Source organism: Scyliorhinus torazame, chromosome 6, assembly GCF_047496885.1.
Source record: "Scyliorhinus torazame isolate Kashiwa2021f chromosome 6, sScyTor2.1, whole genome shotgun sequence".
NCBI classification, from domain to species: Eukaryota; Metazoa; Chordata; class Chondrichthyes; order Carcharhiniformes; family Scyliorhinidae; genus Scyliorhinus; species Scyliorhinus torazame.
Genome location: NC_092712.1, coordinates 312,778,314 through 312,794,924, shown reverse-complemented (window position 1 = coordinate 312,794,924; position 16,611 = coordinate 312,778,314). Strand labels below are relative to the sequence as shown.

At 44.4% G+C, this 16,611-nt stretch overlaps 1 protein-coding gene across 1 annotated transcript in view; it reads right to left on the bottom strand.

Annotated features, from left to right (window-relative positions):
* LOC140425828 (uncharacterized) overlaps positions 1–16,611 on the bottom strand; it is a 217,992-nt gene that overhangs the window by 189,917 nt on the left and 11,464 nt on the right. Inside the window, exon 2 of the mRNA XM_072510224.1 lies at positions 2,493–2,860. Coding sequence (XP_072366325.1) covers positions 2,493–2,860 — 368 coding nt within the window. The remainder of the gene's footprint in view (positions 1–2,492; positions 2,861–16,611) is intronic.

Here is a 16,611-nt window from a genome sequence, read left to right as displayed (position 1 = left end):
TGTCTGTGAGATACACGTTATGCCTTTAAAGTGGTGGAAACCTTTGAAGTGGTTTTCACACAGTCAATTTCTTTGCCTTTTGAGGTCTTGAAGGCACTGTATGGCTAGGAGGCTGGATGCATTGACCTGAATTGTTTACATTGAAATTCACGCTCCATCGCCTGCTAAAAGCACTGTGGCTGGAAATTCAAAGCAATGAATCAGATTGTTTATTTTTATAGCTCCACAGGGGTCCATTAAGTCAGGGTAGCAGCTGTTTCTCGAACCCCGATTTTTTTATGAATCTGCCTTGCCTCTTTGTACTTTGGGAAAGAACAACTGTGGGAGCGTGCCCTTTAAATTTCCATGAAGGGGGGCCCTAGACCGTGAAGTGGGAGAATGGGGGAATGAAGGGTTGTGGAGCTGAATAGGGGGCCTGGGGCTGAGGGTGGGGACTTGTTAGTGATTAGGCTGCCGTGGTGCCCTGTCTGCGATCCAGGGTCAGGGGGGACTACAGCAGCCAATGGAGATGGGAGCGCCTTTTCTAAAGAGCGGTCTGATCTCAGAGCTGGAGGACCTCTAAAAGATTAGGTCCGGCCCCTCTCGGGGGCAGCGCATATCCCAGCGTGCCATGGGATGGCACAGAAAGTCCGATTTCCCAAAACATTATCCCAAAAGCCACAGAATGGTCTGTGGGAGGAACTCCTCATTCAGGGAAGAATCAGGAACAGAGAATCCCGGAGAATCCATTTCAAGTCCTTATGACTTTTCTTCAAAGCTGCAAGAGGAATGATATCAGACTCGAAACGTTTCACTCCCCAGAGATACTGCCAGACATGCTGGGTCTTTCCAGCATTTTCTTTTTTTATTATCAAATAAAACTTGACACAGAGACACGCAGGGATTTATTAGAGCCTCAGGCCACAACTTCAGACAAAGGAGCAGGTTTTAAAGAGTGTCTTAAAGGAAGAGAGACGGAGAGGTTTAAGGAGGGATTTTCAGACTCTCGGGCAGCTAGAGGCACAAAAGTCAATAGCCGAGGGACCGAGATGAAGGATACACAAAAGCATCCTTTGGAACCATAGATAGCTCAGAGGGCGATGACGCTGGAGGTGATTACAGAGATAGGGGGCTGGATTCTCCGCTGTCGGGATTCTCCGTTGCGCCGGCAGCCCGGGGGTTTTCCGAAGGCGTGGGACTGCCCCACAATGGGAAACCCCATTGACCAGCCGGCGAAACGGAGAATCCCGCCGGCGGGCCGCAGAATCTGGTGCGGCGGGACGGAGAATCCCGCCAGGGAATGGGTGAAGCCACAGAGGGATTTAGAAAAGTTTAACATCCAGGTGTTGCTTAGCTAGAAGCCAATGTCGGTTAGCGAGCACACAGGAGTTACGGGTGAAACTGGACTCAGTGTGAGTTAGGACGTGGGCACCCAAGGTTTGGATGACCTTGAGTTCGCAGAAGGTAGAATAATGCAGCAGCACAGAATTGTTACCGCACCAAAGGAGGCCATTTGGCCTATCGTGTCCGTGCAGGTTCTCCAAGCGAGCAAAGCGCTGAGTACCATTCCCCTGCGTTGCCTCCCGGTAAACCTGTACATTGTTCCCAATCCCTCAATACCAAGCTTCAGTGTCAGCCTGGATTATTTGCTCAACTCTGCAATGCAACTTAAATGCACAACATCCCAACTCAGTTCACTCAATCTTTGAATACTACCAAGTGAGTCAAACTGAAGACAAAATGAGCCCCACCATGCTCATCAAAAAACGCAAAATACTGCAAGCGTTGGAAATAATAATATTTATTAGTGTCACAGATAGGCTTACACAGCAATGAAGTTACTGTGAAAATCCCCTTGTCGCCTCATTCCGGCGCCTGTTCGGGTGCACAGAGGGAGAATTCAGAATGTCCAATTCACCTAACCTGCACGTCTTCCGGGACTTGTGGGAGGAAACTGGAGCACCCGGAGGAAACCCACGCAGACACTGGGGAGAACGTGCAGACTCCGCACAGACAGTGACCCAAGCCAGGAATCAAACCTGGGACCCTGGAGCTGTGAAACAACAGTGCTAACCACTGTGAAACGAAAACAGAAAATGCTGGAAAAACTCACCAGGCCAGGCAGCATCTGGGGAGAGAGAGTATGAGTTAACGTTCCAGTTCAATGATCTTTCTTCAGGTGACTTGAGAAGTTAACTTTGTTTCTCTCTGCACTGTTGCTGCCTGAGTGTTTTTTCTTTCTGTTTTTATCTTTCACCCCTCAAACACGATATAAATCCAGATCTATCTGACCATTGTAGGACTCACTCTGATGGCCAGCTTATTTTCCCAGAAACTAATACTTTCACATGGCTCCAATCGGGGCTCCAGCGAAAATCGTTTTTAATCAGAGGCCCTTCCCTGGCTACTTGCCCTCACCTGACTTCCAATTAAAATGTTTTACCATCTTTCCCCTTTAGATGAGTGAGGTCGAAGAAACGTTATGTGTGGCTTTTGCTCTGTATCATTCGTACCTTTACTGGTCTCAGCCAGCACCGGTGGGCAGCTATCCACTTTGCAGATATTCCATTCTCCGGACAGAACAAGTCTCGCCTCCCCATGCTCGTAAAGGAAAGACTCGTTTTTGGTGAGAGGCACCAGTGGCAAGGCCCGCGGGAAGACAGCTTGCTCCGCCTGCCAGAAGCAGTATGCATCACAGGCTCTCCTTGGCCTGAGCTTTAGGGTGTTGAATTCCCAGATGCTACTGAAACTTTTGCTCTTTTTGACAAACGAGGCCAGGTTCCTGGTTCGGAGTGGCTGCATGCAGATCACGTGACTTTGTCCGGCCGCAGGTTTAAGCTGGGTCTCTTCTCTGACCTTCAAAGACATTTCCACATGTGCCCTAGAATCGGAGAATCAGAGAATCAGAGAGTAACACAAGCACAGAAGAAGGCCCTTCGGCCCATCGAGTGCACGCCCACTCTTTCGAAGAGCAAATCCAGTTCGCCCCAACTGCATTTTCCTCACATCCTTGCAATTATTTTGCTCCTTCGAGTATTTAGGCAACTCCCTTTCGAAAGCTGCTACTGAATGTGCATCCACCACCCTTTCAGCCAGTGTGTTCCAACTCCTGACCACTCACTGCATTAACTGGTCTTGCTTCATGTCAACTCTGGTTCTTCAGCCAATCACCCTCACGTGTGAAATAAGAACGAAAGAGCTGCTGAAAGAACGGGGAGCTATATTTTTCAGATCCCTGTGCGCCTTGGTAGAATATGAGGCATTTATTTCTTGTCACACTTCCCAATGTTTGAGCTTTGCAATTTGAATAAATACTTTTTCAGAGTTTGGAGCAGTGTTTGGCTTTGCATGATATTAGAAGTCAGAAGTTCCACAGAGGATAACCAGGGCAGCACGGTAGCATGGTGGTTAGCACAATTGCTTCACAGCTCCAGGGTCCCAGGGTTCGATTCCCGGCTTGGGTCACTGTCTGTGCGGAGTCTGCACGTTCTCCCCGTGTCTGCGTGGGTTTCCTCCAGGTGCTCCGGTTTCCTCCCACAGTCCAAAGTTGTGCAGGTTAGGTGGATTGGCCATGCTAAATTGCCCTTAGTGTTGGGTGGGGTTACTGGGTTATGGGGATAGGGTGGAGGCTTGGGTAGGGTGCTCTTTCAAAGAGCCGGTGCAGACTCGATGGGCCGAATGGCCTCCTTCTGCACTGTAAATTCTATGATTCTATGATAACCAAGAACCAATAAGGTTGAGGAACTGAAGGGTAATTAGTATCAGCAGACAAAAAGTACTGGAGAAACTTAAGGGACTAAAACCTGACAACTCGCTACACTCTGATGGCCCATATCTTTGGGCTCGAAAAGAGGTCGCCACAGAGATAATGCACTGGACTGGTTTTTCCAAATTCGACAGATTCTAGAACAGTCTCAGAGAGTGGAAGTTGGCAAATGTAACAGCGCTATTCAAAAAAGGAGGGAGAGAGAAAACAGGGAGCTGCAGGCCAGTTAGCCTGGCATTAGTCATTGAGAGAGTGCTTGAATCTATTATTAAGGAAGATTTAAGAATGCCCGTAGAAAGTCATGAGATAAAGTTAACGTGGTTACACAAAGGGCTGGCACGGTGATGCAGTGGTTAGCACTGCTGCCTTGTGGCGCTGAGGACCCGGGTTCGATCCCGACCCCGGGTCACTGTCCGTGTGGAGTTTGCACATTCTCCCCCTGTCTGCGTGGGTCTCACCCCACAACACAAAAAGATGTGCAGGGTAAGTGAATTGACCACACTAAATTGCCCCTTAATTGGGGAAAAAAAAAGAATTGGGTACTCTTTTAAAAAAATTAAAAGACACATTTTTAATTTAAAAAAACATGGTTTCACAAAAGGAACATCATGGTTGGCAAAGTTATTAAATTTCTTTTTGAAGATGGAACTAGGAGGGTAGACAACAGGAAACCAGTAGATGTAGCGCATTTGGATTTACAAAAGGTATTTGATAAGGTGCCACACAAAAGGGTTAATAGCCAACTGACGGCTGCTGGAGTTGGGTAATGTGTTAACATAGATGGAAGATTGGTCAACAGCCAGAAAGCAGAGAGTCAGGATAATTGGGGCATTCTCAAGTTGGCCGGCTGTAATAATATAATAATCTTTATTACACTGCAATGAAGTTACTGTGAAAGTCCCCTAGTCGCCACACTCCGACACCTGTTTGGGTACATGGAGGGAGAATTCAGAATGTCCAATTTACCTACCAACATGTCTTTCGGGACTTGTGGGAGGAAACCGGAGCACCCGGAGGAAACCCACGCAGACACGGGGAAAATGTGCAGACTCGGCACAGGCAGTGAACCAAGCCAGGAATTGAACCTGGGACCCTGGCGCTGTGAAGCAACAGTGACTAGTGGATCAGTAGCTGGGCCCTCAACTATCTATAATCTATATTAATAAAAGAATAATGTATCTAATTTTGTAGATGATACAAAGTTGCCTGGGAATATAAGCAGTAAGTGGGACAAAAGAGGCTGCACAGAGATAGTGTGATGAATATAAGACATTGTCATACTTTATAGTTTGCATTTTTTGCAGTAATATTATTAAACCCTAGGTTAGGATGCATACAAACAATATATCTGCTAGAGCTGTGATTAAAAGTGATTTTGCAGGGTAAGTGTTTTGCTAATAGATATTAAAAACCTGTTTGCAGATAGAGAGATAATGTAATGTAACAGTTTGAGCCTGGCTGAACAAATCAAGGCACATCTTTTAACAAGAGACAAAAGAATGCTGTGTGCTTTGAGTGCAGCTGGTGCAGCTAATGGGAGAGGCCAGGTCTGTATGGAAAAAGGCAGTTTTTCCAGGACTCTAAGCTGAGCTGAAGGTTTTTAGTTTGTTCCCAAAAAGGTTTATCTCTCCACGGACTCTGCACCAAGATAAACAAGAAGAATCTGTTTGTTAACTTTATATATAAATGGTATTTAAAATGTATGGGCTTGTTGAATTGAATGTAGAGGGAGATTTCAGGAAGCAAGTTAGGATGTTTGAACTGGTAACTGTAAAGTTATTTCTTTGTTGCTAATGTGCTAAATTTTGTGTTCTAATTTAAGTTTGTTTTAACATAAAAGCTGTCCACTGTTGGTGTTATCACTCCTGTGGTGCAGTAACATTTCCCACAGTTTTACCAAATGCTAATAGTTGGGTTCTAGTCCGGGATCTTAACCAAAATTGGGGGTCTGGTCTGGAACCATTACAACAGGTTACGTGAGTGTGCAAGCTGATGGAGAACAATGTGGGAACTGTTTCCTGGTATTAAGAAGAGCAAAGCAGAATATCTTTTAAAAGGTGGGAAACTTGTAAATGTTTATGTTCAGAAGGGCTTGGGTGTCCTCGTATAAACAATGCAGAACGTCATCATGCACTAGGGAGACAAATGACATTTTGGCCTTTGTTGAAAGAGGATTGGAATAAAGTAAAGTCGCCATAGTCCCAGACGACCATAGGCTGCTTTCCCCTTTGAGGTGGGACTGGTGGTGATTTAATCTGAGGATCACCACACCTCAGGCGAGGGGCAAGGTTGAGTAAACTCATGAATAAAATCAGCCGATATGGAAATTGAACCCGCGCTGCTGGCCTTGCTCTGCATCATGAACCAGCTGTCTAGCCAACTGAGCTAAACCCGCAGATTGGAGTACATGAATAAACAAACCTTTCAGGGTGGCATGGTGGTGCAGTGGTTAGCACTGCTGCCTCATGGCGCCGAGGACCCGGGTTCGATCCCGGTCCCAGGTCACTGGCCGTGTGGGATTTGCACATTCTCCCCGTGTCTGCATGGGTCTCACCCCTACAACCCAAAAAGTTGTGCACGGTAGGTGGATTGGCAACATTAAATTCTCCCATAATTTTTTTTTTAAATAATTAGGTACTCTAAATTTACAAATAAATAAATAAACAAACCTTGCTGCAGTTCTACAGGGCTTTTGGTGAGACCACATCTGGATTACTCCATATTTTCGGAAGGATATACTTGCATTTGGAGGACGATTAGCAAAGAATTACCTGATTTGTTGCTGGAAAGAGAGGATTGTCCTATGTTGAGATGGGAGTAAATTGGACCATCCTCTCTGCAGTTTGGAAGAATGAGAGCTGATCTTATTGAAACCTATAACATTTTGATGGGATCGATACTGAGAGATTGTTTCCCAATGCTAGGGAATCCAGCAAATAGGATAATGGTCGGTCAGTTAGGACTGAGAGTCACTCAAAGGGTTGTGAACGTTGTGTGAGGGGACCTCACCCTGTATATTTTTAAAAAATAGATGTAGAGGTCCTCATGGCATCTCGTTATCTCTGAAGAGAAATTAATGACCCATCGTGGACTGCACAATCCGAATACAATGCAAAGCCCATCTGCATTTCCTAATTCAGGTTTGGCCAACCGGAGTCTATTCATCTGATAGAACCACAACCTTCTTTTCCAGTCTTCATGGTAGGAACATTTAACCATCTTTGAACCCAGATGGGGGGGAACACAACCTTTGTCAAAACCACTGTGAAGAGGTGGGAATCATATGACATGGGCCTCTGGCTTGTGAAACAAGTTGTATTGCTTTTCTGTACCGCAAATCTCAGTCTGCCCTTTAACTTCTAACTGGAAACAGCACAGGAACGGAGCCCTGCCCAGATTGAATACCTGGCCACATCTACATTGCTTCTCTGGAATTTCTGTAACATCAACTGCAACACTGATCCACCTCCGCATACTTATCTCATCAAGGAGGTCAACTCAACTGGAAAAGTTAATTATCCAGCATCAGTTTTCAACCTGCCGATTTCTGTAAAAGAATACCTCATTGGACTTCTATTCTGGACTTTGGACCATATGAAACAGTAATTATTTTCTCGCCTTGCAAATCTTTCTTTTCTCTTTCCCTCTGCTGTTGTATGAGTGCGTATGAGTGCACAGGGGCTATGTCGCAACGCTCCTCCTGTGTTTGAGCGTGTGCAAATAAACTAACCCTTCAAGTTCATCCTATTTCAAGTTTGCTGTGAGGTTATGAATAGAAAATTGGATCACAGCAAAACTGAGGGGATGGGAAATGTGTTACTGTTTGTTTAGGGACTGGAGGCAAGAGGCAAAATCAGTGTTGTTTAAATTAACTTCCCTTTATGTCCATAATACTTCAACATTCTCTATCCAAAGGGGTTCCATCGTTGAGTACATGTAAGACTGGGATCAATAGATTTTTGATCTCTCAGTGAAAGAATAAGGTCAGGAAAGTGAAACTGGGCTTTAAGGTCAGTCATGATCATATTGAATGGCCGAACAGGCTTGTGGGGCCATCTGGCCTCCTCCTGTCCAGATTTATTAAGTTATTGTGTTATCATTAATTGCCCTTGAGAAGGTGGTGGTGCCTCCTTGTACTGCTCCTATCCATATGGTGTCGGTGCACCTACAGTGCTGTTAGGGAGGGATTTCCAGGATTTTGACTCAGCGACAGTGAAGGAGAGGCCGATATATTTCCAAGTCAGGGTGGGGAGTGACTCGGAGGAGAACTTGCAGTTGGTGGTGTTTCCATGCATCTGCTGCCCTCGTCCTTCTAGGTGGTAGCAGTTGTTGGTTTGGAAGGTGAAATAGAAACATAGAAAATATGAGCAGGAGGAGGCCATTCGGCCCTTCGAGCTCGCTCCCATTCATCACGATCATGGCTGATCATCCAATTCAATATCCTGACCCCGCTTTCCCCCCATATCCTGTGATCCCTTCGCCCTAAGTGCTATATCTAACTGCTTCTTAAAAACATGCAATGTTTCGGCCTCAACTACTTCCTGTGGTAACGATTTCCACAGTCCGACACTCTATGCGAAGAAAGTTCTCCTCATCTCTGTCCTAAATGGTCTACCCTGTATCCTCAGATTGTGACCCCTGGTTCTGGACACACTCACCATCAGGAACATCTTCCTGCATCTACCTTGTCTAGTCCTAGAACAAAGAACAAAGAAAAGTACAGCACAGGAACAGGCACTTCGGCCCTCCAAGCCCGTGCTGATCATGATGTCTGAACGGGTTAAAAAAAAACTTCTGCCCTTACTCGATGCATATCCCTCTATTTCCTCCCTATTCATGTATCGATCCAGGTGCCTCTTAAACGTTGCTAATGTACTGCTTCCACCACATCCTCTGGCAACACGGTCCAGGCACCCGCCACTCTCTGTGTGAAAAACTTACCCCACACATCTCCCTTAAACCTTCCCCCTCTCACCTGTGCCCCCTTGTAATTGACACTTCTACCCTTGGAAAAGCCTCTGACTATCCACCCTGTCTATGCCTCTCATAATTTTGGAGACCTTTATCAGGTCTCCCCTCAGCTTCTGTCTTTCCAGTTAAAACAATCCTAGTTTATTCAACCTCTCCTCATAGCCAACGCCCTCGAGACCAGGCAACATCCTGCTGAACCTTCTTTGCACTCTCTCCAAAGCTCCCACGTCCTTCTGATAATGTGGTGACAGGAACTGCAGGCAATACTCCAAATGCGGCCTAACGAAGGTTTTATACAGCTGCAACATGATTTCCCAACTCCTGTACTCAGTGCCCGGCTGATGAAGGCAAGCATGCCATATGCCTTCTTAATCACCTTGACCACCTGTGTTACCACTTTTAGGGAACTGTGGACATGCACACCCTTATCCCTCTCTATGTTAATGTTCGTAAGGGTTCTGCCATTTACAGTATAATTCATACCTAGATTTGATCCTCCAAAGTGCATCACCTCGCATTTGTCTGGATTAAACTCCATCTGTCACTTCTGTGCCCAAGTCTCCAATCTATCTATATCTTGTATCCTCTGACAATTCTCAGCACTATCAACAACTCCGCCAATCTTCATGACTTACTAATCAAACCACCCACATTTTCCTCAAGATCATTTAGATATACTACAAGCAACAGAGGTCCCAGCACTGATCCCTGTGGAATACTACTAGCTACAGATCTCCATTCAGAAAAACACCTTTTGACCGCTACTCTCTGCCTTACAGTAGCGAGTAACCAAGCCAGTTATGTGTCCATACAGCCAGCCCCACCCCAAAACCCATGTGATTTTAGTTTTTGTACCAGTCTGCCATGTGGGATCTTGTCAAACGCCTTACCAAAGTCCATATAACCTACATCCACAGCCCTTCACTCATCAATTTTCTTTGTCACCTCTTCAAAAAACTCAATCACGTTAGTGAGGCATGGCCTTCCCCGTACAAACCATGCTGCTGTCACCAACTTGTCCATTTTCCTCCAAAGGTGCATATATCCTGTCCCTCAGTATCTTTTCCAAAAGCTTCCCCACCACTGATATCGGGCTCAGCGGCCTATAATTTGCTGGGTTAGCCCTGCTTCCTTTCTTAAACAACATTGGCTATTTTCCAGTCCTCTGGAATCTCGCCTGTGGTCAAAGGGGATGTGAAGCTATCTGTTAAGTTCCCAGCTATTCTCCCCTTGCCTCCCGCAGTAACCTGGGATAGATCCCATCCGACCCCGGGGGCTTGTCTACCTTAATGGTATTTAGGATACTCAACACTTCCTCCTTTGATATATTGACATTTTCAAGAGTGTTCACACACCTATCCCTGACCTCAACATCCATCATGTCCTTCTCCCTGGTGAATACCGATACAAAGTACTCATTCAGGATTTCACCCACTTCCCAGGTTCCACACATAACGTCCCTCCAATATCCTTGAGTGGGATCTACTCTTTCTCTTGCTGTTTGAGATATTGTTTGATAACACTGTTTGAGATACTACTTGTCGCTGGGGGGGGGGGGCTACTTCCATATCCCACCCACGCTGATGGACGAGGAAGAGGAATGAATTTGACTCAGAGGGTGAGTGAGAATGAATCTGAATGGGAAAGAAAATTGCAGAGGGCAAGACAAGGTCAGAGAGATGATATGCGAGAGATATGTGGAGAGAATGGATATATGTGAGAGATAGACACAACAAGGGGAAAAGAGAGAATGAGAAGACACACAATATGAGACAAAAGCAGTGGAATTTGTTGCCAACCCTCCAGGATTGGCCTGGGAATCTCCAGGAATTTAGAATCAATCTCCAGAACACTGCTAGAGAAAATAAAAAAAATCACTGGGACATGAAAAAGGACAATTTGAGATCGTTTCCCCTCCTCGTCCTATCGAAATGTTTTCGCATTTCACGTTCTGAAGTTCCAAAACCTAAAACCAATGCTAACTTGGCGTGATTCCCCATGAATTTCTGTTGCGTTTCCGATTCCCAGTATTTTGTAGCATTTTAAAAACATTTTACTCATCATTTGCATCTTGCCGGCATAAAGAAAGGAATATGCAAAAATTTGGAAAATATTTACAGAGAGATAAGGCAAAGGAGCAGGGGTAGCTCATTCGGCCCATCGAGTCTGCTCCATCATTCAATGAGATCATGACTGATCTGATATAATAATCCACAACTCCACTTTCTGGCCTTATTCCCATAACCCTCGATTCCCTTACTGATTAAACATCTGTGTCTCTCGGCCTTGAACGTACTTAATGACACAGCCTCTACAGCTCTCTGTGGTAAAGAATTCCACAGAATCACTCCCCTCTGAGAGAAGAAATTCCTCCTCATCGCTGTCTTAAATGGGTGACTCCTTACTCTGAGACTATGAAAACCTGTAAATTCAGAGACTTGTCTTCTGAATCTCCAGGATTTATCTTCAAAAATACACATTTCGATTCCTAGCGTCTCGTGTAGTATGAGGTAAAGTTGGTTTAAATATTTAGCGTTCCATAAATTAATTCAAATTTAACCTCTATCCTGGGTTATTTTTTTTTTTAAAAACAATTTCGGGGGGGGGATTTGCAGGAAATGAGTAGAAGTGACCCATTTATAAACACACCAACACAAGTGACAAGCTCACTCACTACCTGTTCAGGTGACGCGGTCGAATGTCTCACCTTGAACTCACCTGGCCAATTCCCTCCTTGTGATGTCAACTTCCAAACCCCCGTTGGCTCTATGATGTCAGCAGAATCCCGTTGCATCACTGTGAAATTTAAAGGGACCTCTCCTCTGGCTCTGGGGCCCATACTGTAACTTTCCAATTTGTTTTAAGTGAATGGTCGACATTGAAAGTCAGAGTGAGGCTAAATCATCCATTTTCTACAGAGTTAGTCCAGGGTCAGTAAAGAACTCTTTCATAAGAACATAAGAACTAGGAGCAGGAGTAGGCCATCTGGCCCCTCGAGCCTGCTCCACCATTCAATGAGATCATGGCTGATCTTTTGTGGACTCAGCTCCACTTTCCGGCCCGAACACCATAACCCTTAATCCCTTTATTCTTCAAAAACCTATTGATCTTTATCTTAAAAACATTTAATGAAGGCGCCTCAACTGCTTCACTGGGCAGGGAATTCCATAGATTGACAACCCTTTGGGTGAAGATGTTCCTCCTAAGCTCAGTCCTAAATCTACTTCCCCTTATTTTGAGGCTATGCCCCCTAGTTCTGCTTTCACCCGCCAGTGGAAACAACCTGCCCACATCTATCCTATCTATTCCCTTCATGATCTTATATGTTTCTATAAGATCCCCCCTCATCCTTCTAAATTCCAACGAGTACAGTCCCAGTCTACTCAACCTCTCCTCATAATCCAACCCCTCCAGCTATGGGATTAACCAAGTGAATCTCCTCTGCACACCCTCCAGTACCAGTACGTCCTGTCTCAAGTAAGGAGACCAAAACTGAACACAATACTCCAGGTGTGGCCTCACTAACACTTTATACAGTTGCAGCATAACCTCCCTAGTCTTAAACTCCATCCCTCTAGCAATGAAGGATAAAATTCCATTTGCCTTCTTAATCACCTGTTGCACCTGTAAACCAACTTTTTGTGACTCATGCACTAGCATACCCAGGTCTCTCTGCACAGCAGCATGTTTTAATATTTTATCATTTAAATAATAATCTCTTTTGCTGTTATTCCTACCAAAATGGATAACCTCACATTTGTCAACATTGTATTCCATCTGCCAGACCCTAGCCCATTCACTTAGCCTATCCAAATCCCTCTGCAGACTTCCAGTATCCTCTGCACTTTTTGCTTTACCACTTATCCTAGTGTCGTCTGCAAACTTGGACACATTGCCCTTGGTCCCCAACTCCAAATCATCTATGTAAATTGTGAACAATTGTGGGCCCAATACTGATCCCTGAAGGACACCACTAGCTACTGATTGCCAACCAGAGAAACACCCATTAATCCCCACTCTTTGCTTTCTATTAGTTAACCAATCCTCTATCCATGCTACTACTTTCCCCTTAATGCCATGCATCTTTATCTTATGCAGCAACCTTTTGTGTGGCACCTTGTCAAAGGCTTTCTGGAAATCCAGATATACCACATCCATTGGCTCCCCGTTATCTACCGCACTGGTAATGTCCTCAAAAAATTCCACTAAATTAGTTAGGCACGACGTGCCCTTTATGAACCCATGCTGCATCTGCCCAATGGGACAATTTCCAACCAGATGCCTCACTATTTCTTCCTTGATGATAGATTCCAGCATCTTCCCTACTACCGAAGCTAAGCTCACTGGCCTATAATTGCCCACTTTCTGCCTACCTCCTTTTTAAAACAGTGGTGTCACGTTTGCTAATTTCCAATCTGCCGGGACCACCCCAGTGTCTAGTGAATTTTGGTAAATTCCCTAGCCATCTCTTTTAGCACTCTGGGATGCATTCCATCAGGGCCAGGAGACTTGTCTAACTTTAGCCCCAATAGCTTGCCCATCACTACCTCCTTAGTGATAACAATCCTCTCAAGGTCCTCACCTGTCATAGCCTCATTTCTATCAGTCACTGGCATGTTATTTGTGTCTTCCACTGTGAAGACCGACCCAAAAAACCTGTTCAGTTCCTCAGCCATTTCCTCATCTCCCATTATTAAATCTCCCTTCTCATCCTCTAAAGGACCAATATTTATCTTAGCCACTCTTTTTTGTTTTATATATTTGTAGAAACTTTTACTATCTGTTTTTATATTCTGAGCAAGTTTACGCTCATAATCTATCTTACTCTTCTTTATAGCTTTTTTAGTAGCTTTCTGCTGCCCCCTAAAGATTTCCCATTTAGTCTCCCACTAATCTTTGCCACTTTTTATGCTTTTTCCTTCAATTTGATACTCTCCCTTATTTCCGTAGATATCCACGGTTGATTTTCCCTCTTTCTACCATCCTTCCTTTTTGTTGGTATAAACCTTTGCTGAGCACTGTGAAAAATTGCTTGGAAGGTTCTCCACTGTTCCTCAACTGTTTCACCATAAAGTCTTTGCTCCCAGTCTACCTTAGCTAGTTCTTCTCTCATCCTATTGTAATCTCCTTTGTTTAAGCACAAAACACTAATGTTTGATTTTACCTTCTCACCCTTCATCTGTATTTTAAATTCCACCATATTGTGATCGCTCCTTCCGAGAGGATCCCTGACTATGAGATCATGAATCAATCCTGTCTCATTACATAGGACCAGATCTAGGACCGCTTGTTCCCTCATAGGTTCTATTACATACTGTTCCAGGAAACTATCGCGGATTCATTCTATAAACTCCTCCTCAGGGCTGCCTTGACCGACCTGGTTAAACCAATCGACATGTAGATTAAAATCCCCCATGATAACTGCTGTACCATTTCTACATGCATCCGTTATTTCTTTGTTTATTGCCTGCCCCACCATAATGTTACTATTTGGTGGCCTATAGATTACTCCTATCAGTGACTTTTTCGCCTTACTATTCCTCAATTCCACCCAAATGAATTCAACCTTATCCTCCATAGCACCGATGTCACCCTTACTATTGCCCGGATGTCATCCTTAAATAACAGAGCTACACCACCTCCCTTACCATCCACTCTGTCCATCCGAATAGTTTGATACCCTTGGATATTTAACTCCCAGTCGTGACCATCCTTTAACCATGTTTCAGTAATGGCCACTAAATCATAGTCATTCACGATGATTTGCGCCATCAACTCATTTACCTTATTCCAAATACTACGAGCATTCAGGTAAAGTACACTTATGTTGGCTTTTTTACCTCTGTTTTGAATCTTAACACCTCGATCAGTAACTTCTCCTAAGTTATATTTCCTCTTAACTTTTCTCCTAATTTTCCTTGTCGTTGAACCCATATCTTTATGTAACAACCTGCCGCGTCGCTTACCATTAATGTTTTTACTTCCCGTTTTATTCCTTTTGGTATTACTGGTCCTATTCACTGAGCTCCCCTCAGTCACTGTACCTTGTACTGTCGCCCTTTTTGATTTTTGACTATGGCTTCTCTGCCTTACACTTTCCCCCTTACTGCCTTTTGTTTCTGTCCCTGTTTTACTACCTTCCAACTTCCTGCATCGGTTCCCATCCCCCTGCCACATTAGTTTAAACCCTCCCCAACAGCTCTAGCAAACAGTCCTGCCCAGGTGCAGACCCTCCGGTTTGTACTGGTCCCACCTCCCAGTAACCTGACAGTTCCATGAAGTTTCTTTTTAGTACTGCTGGAAAGAAAGACATGTTGCCAACACCTTTCATCTGGCACTCATTTGGACAAATGCAAGAATGTCAAATTTCAAACAATCACAACTTATACTACAGGAGAAAAGAGTGCTCGTTGGTTGGCAAGTTGACTCTGATTGGCTGAGGCGTTGCCATGGAAAAAGCAACAGGGAACTATAGGCACTCCAAGCTCCCGGGTAATGCAAAAAAGATGCAAGGCTTGAACATGTTCCTTTTGTTGGCAGAGAACGAGTGCCAGTGTATGAAAGTATGGCCCTCCTGATAGCGTAAATGAGCCACGTTACAAGCTTGACTGATTATCCCAAATTGGTTGTTAGAGTTGCTATTAGCACACCCAGGATTGTTCAGCAAGTGTTACCCAATTGTGGAGTCACATGTAACAGTAGATGTTTTGTTTGGTTTTTGCAAGTGTAGGCTGGGTGAGCAAGGTCTGGACACTGCGTTTTATGAAAAACTGAAGAAACATGCTACAGAATTTACAATGCAGAAGAAGGTCATTCGGCCCATTGAGTCTTCACCGGCCCTTGGAAAGAGCACCCTACTTAAGCTCACACCTCCATTCTATCCCAGTAACCCCAACTAACCTTTCTTTGGACACCAAGGGCAATTTAGCAGGCCAATCCACCTAACCTGCACATCTTTGGACTGTGGGAGGAAACCGGAGCACCCGCAGGAAACCCACGCAGACACGGGGAGAACGTGCAGACTCCGCACAGACAGTGACCCAAGCTGGGAATCGAACCTTGGACCCTGGATCAGCCAATCAGTGGGACGTACTGGGCATGTAAATTCATACAAAACATTGTTCAATTGTGTGGTAGGCAGAACGTGTTTTTGGACTTACTTTGCACCTATTAGTGAAAAATACCACTCGAGGCTACAACAGCAAGAAAAGGCTGGTCTTAAATTTTTTGGGAGATTGCCTTGAAGGCAATTTAACAATACTTTGTGTTACTTTGCAATTCCTTTAGAAATTACTTTGCCTTACTGTCATAAAATGGGTTCACAGTCAAGAGGACCTGTGAGGGATTAAAGATTTTTGACTGAAAAGAATTGTAAAGCCTTTGAAATATTCCAGTGAGGAGCAAAAGAGTGTGTGCCTGTGCAGTTCTGATACTTTTGAATGAACAGCAATATTAGACTGAATATGATGAAAAGTGTGTTATGATCTCTGGACAGGCCAACAACTTTTTTTTTTAAATCCCGGTGACCGGTGGGAAGAATAACAAGAACATGATTTTTTTTTTAAAATATTTTATTGAGAATTTTTGGCCAACCATCACAGTTCGTTGTGTATCCTTTACACAGTAATATAACAATATAAATAACAATGGCCAGTTTTATAAACAAGAAATAAATAATATATAAACAAAAACAAAAACAAAACTAAATGGCAACCGCCTTGTCCCAGATAAATATTCTCCAAAAATATGTTTTAACAGTCCAATATACAATTATCTATAACAACAACCTATACATATTATACTTATATATTAACATCCCTGAGAATCCCTCTGGTTCCTCCCCCCCCCCCCCCCCCCCCCCCCCCCCGGGCTGCTGCTGCTGTCTTCTTCTTTTC